Source organism: Trichosurus vulpecula, chromosome 3 (genome assembly GCF_011100635.1).
Source record: "Trichosurus vulpecula isolate mTriVul1 chromosome 3, mTriVul1.pri, whole genome shotgun sequence".
Lineage (NCBI taxonomy): Eukaryota > Metazoa > Chordata > Mammalia > Diprotodontia > Phalangeridae > Trichosurus > Trichosurus vulpecula.
In genome coordinates, this window is record NC_050575.1 from 216701706 (window position 1) to 216723820 (window position 22115).

The window sequence follows — 22115 nt, forward strand, 5'->3', positions numbered from 1 at the left end:
TGAGAAAAGGTCTAAATTACTGTAAATGCGAACGTGGATTCTTCTACTTGCCAGAAGAACTGTGAGTCACTGGGCTATGTTCCCAGAGGTGGAGCGAGTGGAGGAAGGTGGAGGATTAAATTCTCTCCTAGAGAATTTCACTTTTAAAAAGTCTGGCTGTTAGCTTAGTAATAGTACCAAACTGCATTTATATGCTGCATCATACTTTTAGCATCTGCTCTCATGCATTATTATCCCCATTTTGCAAGTAAGGGCTCTCACACATGGCTACAAACAGGTTGTGATTTGCCTGGAGTCACAGAGCCAGGTTATGTCACTGTGCGGGGTGCTGAGGGTGCAAAAATTGAACATACTCTTCTTCCCTTGAGGATGTTACAGTCTGCCTCTCTGCCACTAACTTACTGTGTGATCTTGGGTGAGTCAGCCTCCCTCTGGGTTCTGTTTGCTCATCTGTAAAAGGAAGTTGTTAGACAGTATGGTAGTGTAGAATGAGCCCAGGCATCAGGAGATGGGTTTTTCTTTTTTTTTCTGCCACTAGTCTGCCACGAGGCCTCAGACCAGCTGGTTTACTTTTCTGGGCCATGATTCCCCAGTTTGTAAATCCACAGACTGGATCAAATGATCTCTAAGAATCTTGGAACGTTGCAGCTTCACCTTCTACAGGAAGGCTTTCTTCTCTGCTTCCTCCCCCCCCCCCATAACTGCTAGGGACTTCTCTCTGTAAACTTCTCCCGATTTATCCAACATATACTTGTTTATGTACCTGTTGTCTTCTCCAGTACACTCCTTGAGGGCAGGCCTTTGTATTCCCCAGTATCTAATAGACTGTCTGATAGATAGTGGACACTTAGTAATGCTTGTGGATTGATTTATTAACCTTGCAAATAGATATCCATTATAAATATACTAAGGACAGAGTATAGAAGTGACTGGTATGGTCAGTCAGAGAAGAAGTCAGAGGAGATAAGTTTGGGCTCCCATTTGGGGTCCCCCTGAGAGATGGGAACTAGTGGCTAGGAAGGATTGAGAATGTCTTCAATATGTATATGGATGGACAGGGAAGAAGCCCCACTTGCAAGGGTATAGCTCCTTTTGTTCTCTAATCTGAGATCTGGGGCATGGGCACTGCCTTTCATAAGAGTTCCTTGAATGGGGTCCAGGTCTTATGTGACTACACATCACAGCCATTTGGTTAGCACAAGTTTTACACATGCTTCAGTAATCAGTCAGTTGTTTTTCCATTTGGGTCCAACTCTTCATGACCCCATTTGGGGTTTTCATGGAGAGATATTGGAATGGTTTGCCATTTCCCTGTCCAGTTCATTTTACAGATGAGGAAACTGAGGCAAACAGGGTTAAGTGACTTGTCCAGGGTCACACAACTAATAAATGCCTGACACCAGATTTGAACTCAGGAAGATGAGTCTTCTTGACTCTAGGCCTGGCATTCTAACAATTGCCCCACCTGGCTGCCCCTTATACTTGCTTAGCTAATGTTTATTGAATGAATGAATGAATTGAATTGAATGAATGAACTTTGAGCTGCAATTTGTGGTCTAGTATAAGAAAAGAAACCAGAAAGAAAAAAGACAACAGAAGCCAGAAACAACACCTGCATCATGTAGTTATATACTAATTGACCTTCGAACTCCCCTAGGCTGCCTCATATCTATTACTCATATAGAGTTCCTCAGATCCAGCAATTGGAGCTACAGTAAAGAGAAGAGGCCAACTGGGACTAGTGGATCCTATTCAGAGTCATACCCCTAACTTGTTTGACCAGAAAGAAAGAACTCTAGGTTTGGAGTCAGATGATCTGGGGAAAACCCTGCTACTGACTTGTGGGACTTTTCTGATCTGTCAAATGTGGACTTGGAACTCAATGATCTAAGGTTGTGGTCAGCCCTAGCATTTAAGCTCGTCAATTAAGATCTGAAAGAGGTTTCAGAGGCTATCTGATCTACATACAGCCTCATAATTAATTTCATTTTTCTTAAGAATTTTTTTAATTCTTAAACACCAATTTAAATTTAAATTTTGGTCTGTTACATACATAATAGAATGGAAAAAGAGGATTGTGCATAAAGCTGCAAAACTCTGTTATGTACAGTCATATAGTAAATTCTCCATTTAAACTTTCAAAACCATCCTGTTGATCTGTAATTTTTTTCTGGCTTTCCTTTTGTTCTGTTTCCTTTTGTGCATTAAAAAAATGTTTCAATGACCATCTTTCCTTTTTCTTCCTTTTTCAGATGCCCCACACACACACACACACACACACACACTCACACTCACACTCACTCTCTCTCTCTCTCTCTTTTCCTCTTTCCCACTCTCTCCCAAATTAAGGGGGGAAAAACACCTTTTAACAAATGCACTTACTCAAGCAAAACGAATTACCACTTAGGAAATGCCTGAAAACGTGTGCCTTACTCTGCATCTTAAGTCTATCCTGTCTCTCTGTCAGGAGCTATAGTCCACCCCCACCCTTAAGCCCTGTGGCTTAGGAAATTTTCTCAAGGTCACATAGATGGTAAGCATCAGAGTTAACATTTGAACTTAGGGCCTCTTACCTCAAAGCCTTATTTTTGTATAATAAGACCCTGGATAATAACATTTGGCATTTACGTAGTTCCTTCGGGTCTGCAAAGTATTTTGTGTATGTTATCTATTTTGAGTCTCACAATAGCCCTGTAAGGTAGGGGCTCCTATCAGTCACATTTCACAGATGACCAAACTGAGATTCAGCGAGGCTAAATTTTGCCCAAGGTCACACCAACCATCGGTGTCCAAGACAGAGTTTAAATTCAGGTCTTCCTGACTTCAGCCCCACTGTGCCCCGCTGCGTCTTGGTTTCCAGGCTTAACTTATTAATGGGCACATAGATTTTTTTTTATCGCCTTTCCACTAAGGATATAAATTCATCTCTATATGTCACTATGATATACATACAGAGGTAACATTTGGATGGGCTGTGCCTTGTAGAGGAAAACAGCCACTAAGAGAAATTAACAGCTTTATTCAGGTACTTGAGAAAATAAGTCTAATGTAGTTTCCTAATTAGAGATATCTAAATATTGTATTGGTGGCTGTGGCAGGGGTGGGACAGGGTAGTGAGTTCACCATCGCTGGAAATACTCAAGCAGATGCTGGTTGATTATTTTTCAGGGATGTTGAAGAGAAGGAGTCATACTTTAGGGAGAGGTCAGTCTAGATGAAGTCCCTTTCCGCTCTGGGATTCCCTAATTCTCCAACGCAGTGTATATGACTAGGAGCTGGATTTCATTGTTTTTTTATTCCACCTCCTCCATTCCCTCCTTCCCACCCCCACCACTCAACTAAAAAGACCCAAGGCTTCCACAAGGAAAACAATGTCCAGGTTGGCAAAGTGTGGCCTTTTTCTCACCAAGGTTTTCTTTTTTTTTTCCCTCTCTCTTTTCTCCTCTGTAGATTCGTGTGTGCCCAGTTGCCCAACCCAGTGCTAGAAAGCATCAGTGTCATTGACACGCCGGGGATCCTGTCTGGGGAGAAACAAAGAATTAGCCGAGGTAAGAGAACCATATTGCTTTACTTGCAGGACAGAACAGAAAGGGGAATTAACCGGGAACATGGACCCAGAAATGGACTGTAGGGGCTAAGCCCTGAACAAAGAAATAAAAGGACAGCTCCTTTCTGTCCTGTAGGACTGAAATGCTTTGCCACTCCAGTGTCTGAGAAGAGTGCTGGAAATTGTCTTTTGATCTGTAGGAACTCACACGTGCTAGGAAAGGGGAGGCGGGGTGGGGAAGGGTGCTTCAGGGAAGGAGGGAGAGGGGGGCTGAACTGGTTCGAGGCTTTGTGGAAAGAGCCCAGGAGCCCCATATCAGGGTTGAGTCCTGGCCAGGCAAACAACCAGCTGGGTGATCTAGGGAACTCACTTTCCCTTTTCAAAATGAGGCGGTCAGACTAGCCAACCTCCAGGGTCCTTTCTAGGTCAAATGGTCTAAGAATTCTAGGAACCTTATCCAGCGTAAACTTGTCTGGGATAGAAGCTCCCTTCTCCTCGCCTTTACTCTGTCATTCTCTGTATTCATGTCCTCAGGGCAGCTAGGTGATACATACAGTAGATAGAGTACTGGGCCTGGAATCAGGAAGATCTGAGTTCAAATCCAGCCTCAGACTCTGACTGTGTGACCCTGGGCAAGTCCCTTGAACCCTTTTTGCCTCAGTTCCTCATCTGTAAAATGGAGATACACCGGAGAAGGAAATGTCAAACAACTCCAGTATGCTTGCCAAGAAACCCCCACGGACTTTGTCGTCGGTTTGTTTTGTCGTGTAGAGCCAGACCAGACTGACCGACAACAATTCATGGCCGTCCGGGTGGGGTGGACAGAGAGCCAAGTCTTTTGGCAGGTTTTGCTTCTTAGAGTGGGGAGTTCTAGACATTTGACTAGCCAAGGCAAACTCTGTGCTTCACAGGGGCCAGTGCTTGTTATGTGACCATTATTGTTATTCATAATAATAATCACAGGAGGCAGCATGGTGTAGGATTGAGTTGGTCTCCCAGACGAAGACCTGGGTTCGAGTGCTGCTTCTGATACATACTGGCTCCGTGACCCTGGGCTGGTACTTTAATTTCTCAGTGCCTGACAACTGAGTATATAACTTGCAAAACAGTTATAAATGTTTACTGGTCCTTGGGCATTTCCTCAGTGGGAATCAGAGGGTCCGGTTTAGAAGCACAAAAGCTAGCGTTGGTATAGAGCTTTAAGGCGTACATTCATTCACTCATTTAATCATCCCAACCCTGTGAGATAGGTACTATTATCATTCCATTTCCTGGGTGAGGAAACTCAAAATGAGAGGTGTTTAGTGACATGCCCAGAGGCAGAATTTGAACCCAAGCCTACCCCCCCCCCCCCACCATACTCCATCCAGTCATTCATAGAGGTTAGGTCATCACTGTGGAGGCGGATGAGAATATCTATGCTTTTAGGTCCTTCCTCTCCTCTCTTCCCCGGGAAACTTCCACGGCCATCTCCCGCGGCTTCCTTCATCCTGAACCCCTGCTGAAATCTTGGCATATGGCTATTATTAGAGGTGCTCGTCTGGCCTGTCTTCCTGGGGCTACCAGAAAATTGTAATCTCCACATGCCATCTCAGGGGCATAGCATCCTCTGGGGACAACGGAAATCCCCACCTGTTCCCCAGGAAGGAGTTTATTGGGGTATCATCCCCAGTCCAGACCAGACTGACAGCCAGAGCCATTGGGGGAATAGGAGGGTCTTTACAGTGAAGTAGACAAGTACTGAGTACAACAGGAAACCCAGGGGTAGGTCCTGTTTCCCTCTTTCTTTCCGACTCACCTCTTCTGTTTATCATGGTCTGGAACCCTGAACAGTCTCCGTTAATAGGGGGTTCCCAGCCCATCAGAAGCATAAGGAGGGAGGAGAGGTGGGGATTTCAAGACGGAGGAGAAGATGCTTCCTTAGAAAATGAACTGTCACTTTATACAGACCGGGAGCTAGGTTGTGCAGAGGTAACAGCCCTGGGCCTGGAGGCAGGGATTCCTGAGTTCAAATCCGGCCTCCAACACTTAATAGCAGCGTGACCCTGGGCAAGCCACCTAACCTGCATCTGCCTCAGCTTCCTCAGTGTAAAATGTGGTTAACAATAGCTTCTACGTCCCAGGGTTGTAAGGATCAAACGAGATCATATTTTGTAAAGTATTTAGGACAGCGTCCAGCATATAGTGAGTGCTTGATAAATGCTTGTTTTCTTTTTTTCTTTCCTTTCTTCTCTAATAGCATCATGCGATTGGGGGGAACATCCTGGCTGGATGCCTTCTCCATTAAGGAGCTGGTAAATTAGGCTCTAGCAAAGGGAAGAGGTGGCACAGGGGCCCACAGGCCTTCTTTCTGTTGCCACATCCCTAGTTAGGGCTTCGGCACTAGTTGGAGCCCAGGCAGTAATTCCCGGGCACATAAAAGTCGTAGAGAGTGAGCATGGCACACTAGAAAGAATTTGGAGTTGGGGGCTCATGACACGACACCTAGAGCTGCAGGGCTTCTCGGAGGCTCTCTAGTCCAACCCCCAGATGAGGAAACTGAGGCCATGAGAGGCTACAGGACGAGGGTCCTGCACAGGAAGTCACAGGGCTTTGTTTTAAATTCCTCCCTCTGTTGCTTAATCCCTGTGTGATTTTAGACGAGTCACGTCTATCTTGATCTCATTTTCCTCTTCTGTGAAATGAGGAAGTTGGGCTAAAGGCCCTAGATCTATCATATTTTTATTGGTGGGAAAGTAGGGAGGAAATTTAACGTCTGGGGCCTGGGATCTCCAGATTCTCCAGCTTTGTTATGGCGCTATGTGTCCTATGAGGTATAGCATTTTTCTTTTTTGGCTGAGCCCTCTCCATTCATGGGCCTGCAGCCACTGTGATAACTAGGGTGGAGTGACTGCACTTTGGCCCAGGGCGCCAAATTTAGAAGGTGCGGACAGCACTTTCTTTTAATTCCTCAACATCAAAGAGGCCAGGGAGCTTAAGACCTAGCTGGTAAGAAATTATCCTTAGTTAAATAGCGAGAGCCATCATGTGACCTTCCTCTCCCTGGTCTCTTGACTTCATTTGCCTCATTGTGTGATTCTCGCCCCATGCTCATAAATTCCTAGCTGCTACTTTGCCTGCAGATCTTGGGTTACCAAAGATTCTTCCTTCCTCCTCTCTACACTCCATTCTTTTCCCTAGTTAGGTGACACAGCGCATAGAGCAACGGGTTTGTATTCAGGAAGACCTGAGTTCAAATCCTGCCTTAGACACCTAATATCTCTGTGACCCTCAGTTTCCTCTTCTGTAAAATGGGCAGCAATTAGACTGACCTCTATGATCCAGCGCCAAAAGAGCGCTTTAGATAGATTGGAAAAAGATGTGGAGATTGGAGGAGTACAAATGCATCTCCCTTTCCCTCTCCTGACCTCCCCGTCATTCTTTACCTCTTCCCTGCTCAGCTCAGCTGTTGTCCCTGGGGAAGACTGAGCGTGTGGCCCTTTTTTGTTCTTCTCAGGGCTTGCTGCTGCAGGAGAGAGACAGGGGGAAGCCGGTCTGTGCCCCTGATGTTGGGGACCTTGTCTCTCTCCTGGGTGCCTCGTCTTCATCTCATCACCCTCTTTCTCCTTTCCCGTCCAGATGCAGAGAAAGGCTATAGCTGCCTGTATAGATGCGCATTTGGAGGTATACCCCGATGTTTTCTCTAGCATGTGGGCTCTCTCACCTCTTAGCAGCTTGGGTGGCTGTTTTATTTTTTATTTTTTAGCCTCTCCCTTTGGTTTCCTAACCCTTCCTCCTACCTCCCCCAGCCCTACTTCAAACCAGTAGAATTTGTAACACTTCTGCCAATAGTTATGACTCATCCCTTCCCAGAGTGGTGTGGCAGCCCTAACAGAGAATTAACAGCTTAACAAATGTACAACCCAGTTGTCTCTTAGGAAGTATGTGATAGGCCTAGTGCCTTTCATTCGAATGACTTGGAAATGGCACATTCTAGTGTGTGGGTCCCCTTTAGGGGACTCCATTCCTCTTTGACAGAGTGTCCACAAAGGCTCAAAAAAGCCTGGGTCTCTGAAACTTTAAAGAGCCCTGGATTAGGATTCAGGAGATTTGAATTCAAGTCACAGATTTAATTGGACAAACAGTGTAATCTTTACCTCCCTGGGCCTCACAGCCTACTCATCCCTAAAGCAAGAGAGTTGGATGAGACGATCTCTCAGGCCTTTTCCAACCTCAGTAATCCAAGATTAAATTCTCTCTGTGCCAAATCAATAATAAATCCTTTTGCTCTGAGAACTGCAATCAAATCAGTAGCACCATTACTAATGAAAAGGGCATGATAAGCAACTGCCCTGTGGCTCATCTCACCCTCCCTGAGACTGGCCAGACCAAAACCGCCTTCCCTGACCACCATTCCCCTTATGTGTGCTGTGTTGCCCTGTTGGAACATAAGCTTCTGGAAGGCAAGGACTGTCTCACTTTTGTATTTGTAGCTCCAGGACCCTAATACAGTGCTTGGAACCTAGTAGTTGCTTAATAAATGCTTGTCAGTTGATTGAATAAACATTTATTAAACACTTAACATGGGCCAGATACTAGGTATACAAATACAACCATGAGATAATTCCTCTTTGTGGACAGAAGAGATTGTAATGATGGAGACCTAAAAGTGGTGAATTTTGGTCTATAAGATGGAGTTCAGGCTAGCCTAAATACCTGGGTTTGCATGTGACAGAAGAAACCCTGGCCTTGGGTGTATTCTTCAGTCTTTGCCTCTTGTAGGAATTTTGGGTATTTGTTTTCATTGGGTGGGCAGGGAGAGTCCGGGAAGGTTGGAGGGTTCTCAACCTGTACGTTATCCTGAAAAGGACTCACTCAGGTGGTTAGCACCACCCTGTTACTGACTGCTAAAGCAACGACTTCTTGTTCCTACAGTTTGATCCTACCGTGAGACTCTCCCTGTATCCCTCTGACCTCTCACACCTACACTAATCTGTTCTTCCCCACTCGATGTCCTTCTGCGTTGAGAGATAAAGAGCAAAGCCTGTAATATGCCTTCACTGAGGAAGACCAGTTTCCAGTTTCTCTGGATTTGTAAAGTCATCATTTCTCTCCCTTCTTTAGATACAAAGTGTTTCTTCTATACATTTCCCCATCTTTGTGGAGTTCAAGAAGAAATCCCTTCAGTTTGAATCTCCTTCATAATTTAGTCTTATACCTTTCATTCCTTCTTCCTTTTCTTCTTTCCTTTTTTCTCTTTCTTTTCTTCTCTCTCTCTCTTTTCCCCTTCCTCTCCCTTCTCCCTCTCCCCACCTCTCTCTTTCCCTCTCTGCCTCTCTCTCTGTCCCTCTTTCCTTCTCTCCCTTCCTCCCTTCTTTCTTTCTTCTCTCTCTCTTCCTTCCCATTCCCTTCCCTTCCCTTGAAATCAGAAAGACTTGGACCCAAGACCTGCCTCAGACATATATTAACTCTGTGACCCTCAGCAAGTTACTTAACCCTCCTCAGCTCAATTTACTCATTAGATCGTAAGCTCCTTGAGGACAGATAACTGTCTTTTGCTGCTTCTTGTATCCCCAGTACTTAACACAAAATAGGTGCTTCGTAAATGTTTATTGTTTAATCTGTAAAATGGGGATAATAGCACCAACTTAATGGGGCTATTGTGAAGATCAAATGAGATGATACATGCAAAGCACTTTATAAACGTTAGGTATTTTTATTTCTTTTTTTTCTTCCTGCTTTACCTGTGCCAATGATTCTTTCCCTCCACCCCACCCCACCCCCATTCCCTGACCTAACCGGAATCAACCTTGCCTCAGCTGTTGCTTAGCCCCGATCTTGGGGTTAAAATGCTTATGTTTCTTGTCCAGCACCCATGAGTCTTATAAAATCTGATTAGGCTGAGCAGGGTCCCCTCCCCCTGCTTTCCGGAAGAGATAATGGACCTGAGTCAGTAATCAGACTGGCATATCCTCTTCCTGGCCCAGGTCCAGACCACAAATGTGGCTATTGGCAAAGGTGGCCCAGATTACAAGTGCATGCTGGGAACCTGGGTGCTGCCACAATGTGCTTGCCTTGGGGATGCTGATGTGAGCACCTCAGTAGATTATTATTATTTTTTTAATTGCTAGGAGCCATGGTGAGTATGGAAGGAAATTTTTTAAAAAAACAAGACCATAAAGAAACAAGAGGAATGAACACAACAACAAAAAACCAACTAAACGGCTTCTGACTCTTGACCTGGATAAAGCCTGACATTGATGGGACCACAAACTGAAAGAGAAGTTTTGTGTTGACATAGTGCCCTTCCCTATCCTTCTCCCCTCCCCAGTTTGCCAAAGAAACCTGCCATTCCATTGAAAAGACAGGAATACACTTCTCAGTTCTCCTGTGCCGCTGGCACTGTTTACTCTGCATTACTTAGCCCAGTAGCAGAACCAGCCTGGCCAGTTTGGATCAGGCCCCTTACCAGTTCCTCTTGCCTGTGTTCCAGCTTGGGGCCCTGTCACTAGAGTGGATCCTGTCCCCTGTGACATCTCAATTCTCCCCAGGAAGCTTCCTGAGCAAAATTATCTATTATGCTCCAGTGTGAACCTGAGTGTGAGACCTGGGGGAATTCTTTAAAAAGTCTAGATTTAGGCAGAGAGACTTCTTTGCCTGAGATTGGGTAGGTAAGTGTTCAGTTTCATTGACCAAGACTTCTAGTGATGGGTGAAGACAGAGAAGTGCCAAGCACTCGGTATATGTGGGTACAAACCTTGGTATACATAGCCCACGTAGAACACGTAAATCTGTGAGGGTTACTGACTGGGCTGGGAAAGGGAGAAAAGGAAGGGTTTAGAAGAGGGAGGAGAGACATTTGCTGCTGGCTGTGAGGTCTCTTCTGTCCTGTTAATTCTAGGAAACACCCAGCCCTAGGGATCTTACCAGGAAGGGACAATGATGGAGCTTAAGTGGGAGGGGTATAAAAGGCTAGACCTTCTTCTGGAGCCAAGATTATTGAGTATTTCTAATATGGAATTTCCCACAACCCCCACCTCAGGAAAGGAGCCCTCTGAACTCTGGACTGTGGTTCAAGGAATAGTAGGGAATGCCATCTGAAGCCACATATTTCTATTCTTTTTATAACTGGCTGAATAGGGAAGCTCAACTTTTGCCTCGTGTCAGATCCCTCAGGCAGTTACTAGATATTTAAAACCAATTCCTTTTGAGGTGTAACTACCCAAAAGTTTAGGCAGATGTTTACTTCATGGCCTATAGGATAATCTGCTTTTTTAATCTTTTTTTAGCTGAGAAGAAGTTGGATTGAAGTGGAGTGAGGGTGGATTGAATCAAGGAGACCAACCCCAAGACCAGGTGTGAAGTGTTGAGGGCATGTACCAGGGTGGTAGTCACCTGAGTGGAGAGAGGGGGCTGTATAGAAGAGATGTTGTTAAGGTAAAAACAAGAAGTCTACAGGTTGGATATTTGGGGCGAGTGAGTGTGAGGACTCTAGGCTGTGGGCCTGACTGACTGAGAGGATGGTGGCACTCTTAATAGTCATTGGGAAGTTCAGAAGTGGAATTTTGGGGGAAGATAATGAGTTCTCTTTTGGACGTGGTAACCTTTGAGATGCCTGTGGAACACTGACTTTGAAATGTCCAAGAAGCAGTTGATGATATGAGACTGAGCTCAGGAGAGAGATTAGGGCTGGATATATAGATGGGGTGTTGTGTTCAAGGAACTGCAAGCAGGCCAGGGTAGCTGGACCGTAGAGTGTGTGGAGGGGAGTCAAGTATATGAAGGCTGGAAAGATAGGAAGGGTCCAGGTTACAAAGAGCTTTAAAGGCCACACTGGGGAGTTATACTTGATCCTGCAGGTTATAAAGAGTTACTGGAGCCTATCGGTATGGTCAGAATGCTACTTTAGAAAAAATCATCTTAGCAACCAAGTTGGAGGATGGAATGGTGAGAGACTGGGAACAAGGAGGCTAGTGGATACCTCATTTCACCTAGACTGCTCACTGTGAGTCAGGTAGGAATGCAACTTTTTTACCCCAGTTTATGACTGGAGAAACCGAGGAAAGACCATGGAGCACATTGTAATCATAAAGGCTGGTAACTAGAAAGAAGCCTGAGATCTGCTGAAACATTCACCAGTGCAGCAGTGCAAAGGCAGAATTCACATAAGACAAGTATAGATTCTGGTCCTGGTCCTGCCGCTTGCTCACTGTGTGACCTGGGGCAGGCCATTTCCCTTCTCTGTGCCTCAGTTTCTGCATCTGTAAAAGGAAGGGATTAGACTAGCCAGGTTCTGTGTTGCTTTCCAGCTCCAAATCTCTAGGATTTTATTTCTCCTCCCAGCCTCTCAACAACTTCCTTTAAGGGGGAAAACCTGCTGGACCTCACCCAGTAAGAAAGTAGAAGAGTTTCAGGTCAGTGCCAGGACAGCGTTTGTGTAGCTCTGTAACTTAGAAAAGCAGCACACTGTCATGGAAAGAGCCCATTTGTTCAATAAGAATCTATGTGTTTAAGTTTTAGAGCTTCCTTTTTTACATTGCCTTCATTTTTCTCTTCCTTTCCCCCCTAGAAAGTTATCCCCTCTGACAAAGAAGAAAAGACTGGGGTCTAGGGAGGGGGGAGGTGGAGAAGTGGGAGGGGTGCAGTTTTTTTTTAAACATTGCATTTTTTTAAAAAACGAACCAATAAATCAACCAAGTCTAACAACGTATATAGCATTCCATACCCTTAGTCTTCCGCCTCTGCTAAACAGGCAGGAAAGTCTATTCCCATCTTTCTTCTATTAGGCAGACATTGTTTTTTTTGTTTTGTTTTAGCACTGAAGAGAGAGAAAAATAGCTAAAGCATAGTGCCTGCCCTCAAGGAGCTTTTGTAGGGAGGTTAATCCATGGGTGGATCCTTGATCCCATGAATGCAGATCGCAGTCCCTCTGAGCTATCTTCTCCTCTGGGAGTATGTGCAAATGTAATTATTATACAAAGAATTATTATACAGAAATCTTTGCTGATGTCTATATGTAGCAGTTTCAGTTTTTCAAAACTCTTGACATTTGATCCTTACAACAAACCCCATTAGATAGGTACTATAGGCATCTGTTTATGGATGAGGAAATTGGAAGAGATGACCTCTCTCGTCGAAGGTCACACAACTAATAAGTGTCAAAGGTGAGATGTGAAGCCAGTTCTTTACTGACTCTCAGTCCAGTATTCTTTCCACTGTACCAAGCTGATTTTCTGTGTAATAGGATTGTTATACGAAGTAGATATATGCCTAAACCAGATACAAAGAACTTTGAGTTAAGAGGACTTAGGTCAGCGCCCAACACATAGTAGGTATTTAATAAATACTTGAGGAAGGCATCACTTCTACTTTGGAGATGGAGAGAGGAAATGAGTTGTTGAGGGAGGGTTTCATGGAGGAGGAAAGGGATTTTCGTGCCTTCATTGAGTATTTACTAAGCGCCCACTATGGACTAGGCCCTTCCCAGCCTCGAGCAAGCCCTTCAGTCCCTGCCTGTGCCTTCTGTTTCCTTGCCCACAGAATGGAGTCACTAGTACCTATCTCAGAGGGCAGTTGTAAGACCCAAATAAAGTAATGTGTGTGAAAACTAGAAAGCTGTTTTCAAAGTATAATGTGTACCATGCAAATTAAGGTGACGGTTGGTGTTTTTTCACATACCCTCGAACCATCTCTCAGTATGTGGGGAAGAAGTCAGAGGGAAAAGTGATTACTGCAAAACCTCATTCATTTCCTACAGCTGAGCTTTAGATAAGCTTTGTTTTCTAGCTCTCCAGGGCCTTTGAAGTCAGAGGATTGGAGCACAGGTCAGCGATGCCTACACAGCCTGGGCAAGTGACCTTGTTTTTGGTTCAGTGCTTTTGGAACAGCCCAAATAGGACTTATTCATTGCACCAAATTCTTTCATCCATCCATCCATTCATTTATTCAGCATTCACTAAGTGCTTCCTATATGTCAGGTACTAGAGGGTATAGAATCATAGAATTTGGCAGTTAGAAGGTACAGAGTAGCTGGCTGGACCAACCTCCACACAAAAGAAATCCCCATCGTAATATACCCATTCTCTGCATGAAGACGTACAAGGAAGGCAAATCCACTGCCTCCCAAGGTTGCCCATTTCACTTTGGGAGAGCTTTATTCATTATGAAGTCTTTCCTAGCAAATTTTCCTCTTTGCAACTTCTACCCTTCGCTTTAAATACTGGAAAATAACTATTATCTCTCCCTCTACCCCCACCCATCCAGTCTTCTCTAGGCTAAAATCCCCATTTCTTTCCACTGATTCTCTTAGGCCATGCCCTTGAGACCCTTTTCCACCCTGGTTGCCCTACTTAGAACATTCTCTACTTTCACCTATGTCCCAGAACTCAGAACTAAACACATTGCCCCAGATGTGGCCTGGCCAGGGTATGTAGAACAAAGCTATGTCTCTCTTAGTACGGCCCAAGATGGTATTCACTTTTTGGCTGCCATATTACAGGTTGTCAGTTCAGGCCTTCCTCATTGCCCATCTTATTACTGCAAAAGTCTTCTCCCGTTCACCATTCTTTAGCTTTTCCAGCCTATATTGCAGCTGCTATCAGATTAGAGGTCATCCATCCCTCAGTTCGCAGATGGGAAAAAGAGACCCAGGGTGGCAAGTGTCTGGCTCAGTGTCACACAGCTAGCTGGTAACTGAACTAGACCCCGGGTCTTCTGATTCTCAGTCCAATGTTCTTGTCACTGTTCTATGACGATTCTCAAAAAATCATAGACTCTTGAAGCCCTTTCAGTGCAAAACCTGGTAGAAACTGGTGTTTACATGGAGCTATTTTTAAATAAGAGGCATATTTCTATTCTTGCAGTCAGGCCATGCTGACCTGGTATTTTATTAAGTTTTTCTCCTTCCCTTTACCTCAGGTGGAGATTTGTCAGTCTTTCGTTCCTCTCTTACCTTCTGTTTTGGTTAGGGGCCATTTGAGACCATACTGGCAATGAAAAAGGCCAAAGATGTCCATCTGACCTCTGGAAGCTTTAGGCTAAGCAGCCTGAATTCCAAAGCCCCCTCTCTCTTTCTAGTAGCACATCTTCTTTGCAGATTCTCTGGCCCCCTTATCTTCCCAGATCCAGAGGTTTTCTTCCCTTTCAATTCAATTTAGAAAACCACTATCTAATAAGAGGATATCAATGTTAACTCTTTAAGGGTATTTTTCATCTTGCTTTCCCTAGCACAGAATTTGGGAGTTAGAAGGGTACACAGTAGCTATCTGGACCCTGGCACAGAGCTCAGTAGTCTTTTTGAGTCTGATTTCATTGATGTAAGCTTGACGTCCGGATGAAGAATTTCCCTCCATAAAAACACATCTGCAACTACTATTCAATTTATCTATAATCTAAGAGTGTTGCTTGGGGACACCAAGAGGTTAAAAAAGATTGCCCAGAATCACAATCCAATTTTTATCAGATATGGGACTTGGATCCAGGTGTTCTAGACTCCAAAACTGGTTCCTTAATCATGACTCCACCCTGTGTCTGTTTTGTACCTAGTCCACATTTAACAAATATTGAATACACAAGTAACTGTAAGCAATAAATACCCATAACATAAGATAATAGATTAGAGGATGAGTGAATTAGAGGGGCCATATCTAAACAAATCTCTGTGTGAGGTCTTAGAGGAGGTGGGGGTGAGGACTATCAATCCCCTCCCATGTCCCTCTCCTTTTGGCACAGACCAGTGTAGGAACAGCTGTAGCAGGGAAATAACCCTCACCAGCCACCTTAAAGTGTGTACTCAAAGAAAATTCTAACAATGCCAGAGTTTTTGGAGCCTCAGAGTTCACTGCTGTACCCTGAAGATGTCCAGGAAACATAGGATCCTCCATAGCCCACCAAGCAAAGGACCTATAGCATTCAGTGGGAGGGGCTGCTTGGTGCAGTGCATAGAAGACTAAATTTGGAGTCAGAGGACATGAATTTAGATACTGATTTTGACACTCCCTGTATGACATCAAGCATCATTCAGGACCTCATCAGAAAATGAGGGAGTTGAAGCAGATGACCTCTAAGGTGCCTTCCAGGGCAGCCAGGTGGAGCAGTGGGTAGAATGCCAGACTCATCTTCCTGAGTTCAAATCTGGCCTCAGACACCTACTAGCTGTGTGACCCTCAGTAAATCATTTAACCCTGTTTGCCTCAGTTTCCTCATCTGTAAAATGAGCTGGAGGAGGAAATGGCAAACTGCTCCAGTATCTCTGCCAAGAAAAGCCCAAATGGGGTCATGAAGAGTCAGATACAACTGAAAAATGACTGAACCACATAAAGGTCCCTTCCAACTCTAAATCCATGATCCAGAAGCTCCCTCTGAGTACTCCAGGTCCCCTCAGCACCTTCTGAGGGACAGCAGTTCTGTTGGACAGCTTCCAGAACCTCAGAGCAGCCCTGGCTCTCTACTGACTGGGAGGTTTAAAAATAGGATGGAGCTGTCCCATGAGGGTTCAGGGTGGCAGGCTGCCTGCCCCAGCTGGATGGAGCGCCAGCAACTTGAAGCTAGTTCCTATGTTTGGCACCGATCAGCTTAGCTGCAACAGGCATTAGCTGGGCCTCTGTGTCTACGCGGCAGCAGGGAGGGAAGCTGTCTTCTAGAAGAGGCAATGTTATAGAAGGAGAAGGATGCCTTCCCCTCTCAAGGACTCCCTGGTCCTTGGGGTCCCTGGTAGAGAAAGCCATGCAAAAGTTGGGAAGAAGAAGAAGGAATAGAAGAGGATCATAGCTTTAGGCCTGGGAAGGTCCCCAGATGCCCTCTAGTGCAACCTCTTTGTTTTACTGACGAAGAGATGGAGGCCCAGAGAGATCAAGTGACTTACCTAAAGTTACACAGCTAGTATAGGGTCAGGAAATTCAGCTCAAACACACACCATTCCCTGCCCTCAAAACCATTACCAAGTAGTATCTGGAAGAAAAACAGTTCTCCTTTCCCAGCTCGGACATTAAATTGCTATTAAAATTCCAACTTGCCTCCTGCCAGGATCCGTTCAGGACTGGTGGGGACAAAAGGATTTGCTCATTTACAGGCCTTCACCAAACCCAAGTTGACTCTGCCTTTGTTCAAGGTTATTTTTAGGCATCCTCTGAAATGACTTGTTTCATTCCAGCTGTGGCTCCTAAGAAGGTGAGTCTAACGGGCTTTGTCCAAGAGCCCCCACTCAGCCTCCGCCTCTGATCTCATAGGTCAGTCTATTTTTAATCAGCCTTATAATGATTATCAAACATAGACTTACCTGTTCCTATGTTGAAACACACTCATATACTTTGTGTATTTGGAGTCAGCCAGATTGGGGTTCAAATCCTGCCTCAGACGCTAGCTGGGTAATTCCCCTAACCTCTTTCGGTCTCATGTTCCTCACCTGTTAAATGGCGGTCATAGTAGCACCTATGTCACTGGCAGCAAGGTGATGTAGAGTAGCTAGGATTGGAGGTGGGAAGACCTGAGTTCAGTTCCAGCCACAGACATCTACAGCTGTTTCCTCATCTGTAAACCGGAGATAATAGCACCTACCTCCCAGGAATGTGCGCACACACACACACACACGTGTATGCGTATGTGTGTATATATGTATACACATGTGCTTATACACGTGTGTATATGTGTGTATATATATGTATGTTTTCCAAACATCAAAGCACTATATAAGACATCTCAAAAGTCTCAGTGTAGTTGAAGCTTTTAAAAAACTGCACAGACTTTTGGGATGCCCTTTATAAACCTTGAAGGTTTTTGTTTGTTTTTTGCAAACGTTAATGGCTATATAAGTGTCACCACTTGTCATTAACCTCAGGCAAGTCACTCCATTTCTCTATGCCTCAGTTTCCTCATGTGTAAAATGAGAGCATTAGACTCAGTGGCCTCTGAGTTCCTTTCTAATACTAAATTATGATAGTTAAGTCACTTTATGTCTCTGGGCCTCCGTGCACTCATCACAATCTAGTCAAAATGATGATACCTGACATTTATGTAGGTCTTTAAAATTCACCAGTCGTTTTATACATACGTTATCTCATTTAGTCCTAATAGCAGCCCTCAGATGGAGGGGCTACCATTGTTATTATCCCTGTTTCAAAGATTAGAACCCTGTCTGAGGTAGGATTCCACCCTAGGTCTTTCGGGCTACATACAAGTCAAATCGATAGCCGCTATGGGTCAAAAAATAAAGTAGCAGAACTAAGAGCCAATCGGAGTTCATTGGATTTAGCCCTTCCGGCTCTAAGATTCTGTGGAGGCCTCTGGAAGGCGTTTGGTAAGTGGGTGTAGGCTAACTGACACATGCCATCGAAACTCAGCCAGAGATTATCCTGTCTGAAAGCATTTCATTCAGCCATATACTAGTAAATGTTTAACCACTGGTTCTTCCCCCAAAAGATTTTTACACATGATAACACTTTCAAGTTTAATCTGCATCATTAGCATTTTTCTTTCACTTTCATAAGTTTGGAAGCCAACAAAACAGTAAATCAAACCCCTAGTTGTAGCATTTTCTGATTAATGCTCTCACTGACAATTTAATAATCGGCCAGCTCAACTCTGATTTTCGTTTCATGTTAATTTTATCCCTCATGACACGAGCAACCATAGTGATGGAGAAATGGCCTTAGAAGGAGCCAGCAAGATGGGGCTTCAAGTCCTTCTTTTTACACATACTGACTTTGTGACTCTGGGCCAGTCACTTAACTCTTTGGTACCCCAGGCAACTCTCATGCTATAAATTGAAGAAAGGGGGCCAATTTGCATTATAGAGGGAGTTTCCTGCTCTGGGAGTTCCGATACCCATGTAATCTTAGGTCCCTAGCCTACTTCTTACTCCTCAGGTAGGATATTTAAAAAATACATTTCTTCCCTGTGCTACTTAGAGTTCTCACAGCCTCTCTGAAATCATTAGTGATCTCTGGGAGGCTTCAGGAGAGCTAGCATTCCCATTTTGCCTCTGAAACCTCTCTCCCCTAAATGATGATAATATTTTGACTTCCCCTGCCTAGAGTATATACAGAAAGGCCCAGGAGTTTTTGTATACTCAGAAACAAACCAGCAGAAAAAAAATGCTTTGGGGCCCTGAAGATTCTCTTTCTCGATATTGCCGGCTGGAGAATGACAGCTGGAGACAGACCAGGCCTATGTGGGGCTATCAGAGATGGTACTGTCTGAACAATAACCATTATGGATGATATAGGCTGGATGAGCGAGGAAAGCCTGAGCCTCCGAGGCTGCAAGGCAGCCATCTGAATTACCCAGTTTGCCTCCTTCAGCCTGTCTGCGGGCAGAAACAACTCCTGCTAGACTATCTTTTATTAGTGGGATGTTTCAGCTAGTGACAGCAGCATGTTTAGATTCTTTGGGCTATGTCATCTCCTCTGCCCCTGGCTCAACTGATTTTGATTAGACCAGAACTCAAAAGATATTTATTGCCTTTTAAGGAGGATAGGAGAGACACAGTTCCCACTTTTGTGATAATATCAGGGTAGTGCTATGTAGTCATAGCTGGAAGAATCAAGATTCCTCTTCAGGCCTATACCTTGCCCAAAACATTGGCCTCACTGCCTTGTTCTCTCTCTCTCTCTCTCTCTCTCTCTCTCTCTCTCTCTCTCTCTCTCTCTCTCTCTCTCTCTCTCTCTCTCTCTCTCTCTCACACACACACACACACACACACACACACCCAAGCAATATTGGATGCTGGCAGAGTACCTGCTTGCTTGGGGTCTGTTTAAGCCAAGCTCACTATAATCAGACCACTTGGTAGGAGTCCAGGAATGACTGACTAGTGTGTGGCTTCTGACATTAGAACAAAAAGCCTCCAATAACAAACCTTCTGCATAAGTTTCTTTGAGGTGGACGTTAGGGAATGTCCCTGTTTCGGTGGGGTTGGTGGGCATAAGGGCAAGTGTCGTATCTTCTGTAACAGGGGTTCTTAACCTTTTTGGTATCATGGACCCCTTTTGTAATCTAGACTCCTGAATGATGTTTTTAAATACATAAAATAGGATCACAGAGGAAGCCAATTATATCAAACTGCAGTTATCAAAATGTTTTTGAAAAAATGTTTGTGAACACCAGGTTAAGATCCTATGTCCTCTAATAATAGCACCTCTATTTTTCCCTTGTTGTTACTGTTCAGTTGTTTCAGTCCTGTCTAGCTCTTCATGGCCCCATTTGGGGTTTTCTTGCAAAGATACTAGAGTGATACCAGGTTTGCTATTTCCTTCTCCATTTTACAGATGAGAAAACTGAGGCAAACAGGGTTAAGTGACTTGCCCAAGGTGACATAACTAGTAAGTGTCTGAGGCCAGATTTGAACTCAAATCTTCCTGACTCCAGCCCCAGAGTTCTACTCACTGAGCCACCTAGCTGCCTATCTAGCTGTGGCAAGATAGGGAGATGCAATTTAAAAAAAAATCCCAGGACTTAGAGACTAAAGACATGAATTTGAGGCCCAAATGGTCATAGCGAAGTCATTTAAGCCTCAATCTGTAAAATGGGAATACTTTTACAAAGAGGCAACATGGAATGAAGAATAAAGGGTACCAGCCTCATAATCAAAAAAGGGGTTCAAGTCTAGACTCTGACTCATGCTAGCCCCGGATGACCCTGGGCAAGTCACTGGGTTTTTCATTGCCCCAGGCAGCTCTCTAGGACTTTTAAGATACAGAGGAGCAACCTCTCTGCATGGACAAGAATTCACTCACCAGTGAAATGCCAGGGTCAGTCTAAATAAATATGCCCTCAGTATCTCAGAGGTTTTGTGAAGAAGGCACTTTGTAACCAGTAAAGTACAATATAAGCCTAAGCTATCATCATAAGTAAATATTTGCTGAATGAACAAATATTCTCCTAGATAATTTCTAGGATTCAGTCTTTGAGTCAGTAGGACTTAGTCATCTCTCTACTATTTAGTCCAGAGCTTGGGGTAAGGTGGTGTAAGAGAAGGAGCACTGCCTAGAGTCAAAGGACCAGGGTTCAAATCCCCGCTCTGATGCCTTAGTACCTGTGTGATCTTGGGTAAGTCACTTTCCTCCATGGGCCTCGGTTCCCTCATCTGTAAAACAAAGGGTTTGGAATAGTTGGTCGCCCAGGTCCCTTCCAACTCTAGCTCTCTGATCGTATGTTCTTCTCTCAGAAGGATCTCAGATTGGTAAACAAATCTAGGACAACTGGGAAGGAGCGCTATATTCCTGGCCTATCATTATCGGCCTTTCTGACCTTTGCCCAAATTGTTCCGTTTTCTGACTTGGATCAGTTTGTTCTTCCCTGATGCCAGACAGACCTTTCTGTTCCTCTCTTACACCCTCCCAATCCCACAGGTTATGACTTTGCTGCTGTCTTGGAATGGTTCGCGGAGCGTGTGGACCGCATCATCCTGCTCTTTGATGCCCACAAACTGGACATCTCTGACGAGTTCTCCGAAGTCATCAAAGCCCTGAAGAACCACGAAGACAAGATGCGAGTGGTGTTGAACAAGGCTGACCAGATTGAGACACAGCAGCTAATGAGAGTATATGGGGCCCTCATGTGGTCTCTGGGAAAAATTGTTAACACCCCTGAAGTAATCCGGGTCTACATTGGCTCCTTTTGGTCCCATCCCCTGCTCATCCCAGACAACCGCAAGCTCTTTGAGGCTGAAGAGCAGGACCTCTTCAGAGACATCCAGAGCCTACCCAGGAACGCAGCCCTTCGGAAACTCAATGACCTCATCAAGAGGGCACGACTGGCCAAGGCAGGTCTCATTCCTTGGGGAGAATGAAGCTGGGCATTGTGGGAGAGGGAAGGGGCAACATGAGAGAATTGAGAAAAAGAGTATAGGAGAACAGATCAAGGAGTTGTGGCTTGGGGAGCCTTACCACATGAGTCATTGAATATTGTTGGAATCGTGGCCTCCAGATTGTTGCCCTGAAGAGAAATCAGGCAAACCAAGACCTTGTGACCATCCATGCATTGATCTGCTGGCATCATCTCTTTTTCTGTTCAGAGTTGTGAAAAGATAATTAGAACCTAGGGCAAGCAGAGTGTAAAGGGGTGGGGAAAACAATTGACTTTTAGAAGAAGGGAATTTTGGAAAGAGATGGGAGTAGGAATAAGCAAAGGTGAAAGGGATGTGTATATGTGTAGATAGATATAAATTTGTATATCTAGATATAGATATATCATTTATATAGAGATAGATCTATATAAATAGATAAATTTATATTTATATTGAGAGAGTGTCTTCATCCTTGATCTGTCTTGCTTCTTAGGTCCATGCCTATATCATCAGCTCTCTAAAGAAGGAGATGCCATCTGTGTTTGGGAAAGACAACAAGAAGAAAGAGCTAGTGAACAACCTGGGAGAGATTTATGGACGGATCGAGCGGGAGCACCAGATCTCACCTGGGGACTTCCCCAACCTGAAGAAGATGCAGGTAAGAAGAGACTGTCCTAGGAAGCCTCATATGAGCAGCTACTGTGGGAGATCCAGGAGAGTCAGCTCAACTGGACTCTGGCTCTAGGACAGACTTCAAAGCATTATTGAGATTATATGGTGAAGATTAAATGTCAAAAACTAGCAGAG

General features: G+C 44.5%; 1 protein-coding gene across 1 annotated transcript in view; it reads left to right on the forward strand.

Moving 5' to 3' along the window:
* EHD3 (EH domain containing 3) overlaps positions 1-22115 on the forward strand; it is a 54290-nt gene that overhangs the window by 26898 nt on the left and 5277 nt on the right. Inside the window, exons 3-5 of the mRNA XM_036749321.1 lie at positions 3451-3548; positions 20872-21284; positions 21802-21966. Of these exons, the coding sequence (XP_036605216.1) occupies positions 3451-3548; positions 20872-21284; positions 21802-21966 (676 nt within the window). The remainder of the gene's footprint in view (positions 1-3450; positions 3549-20871; positions 21285-21801; positions 21967-22115) is intronic.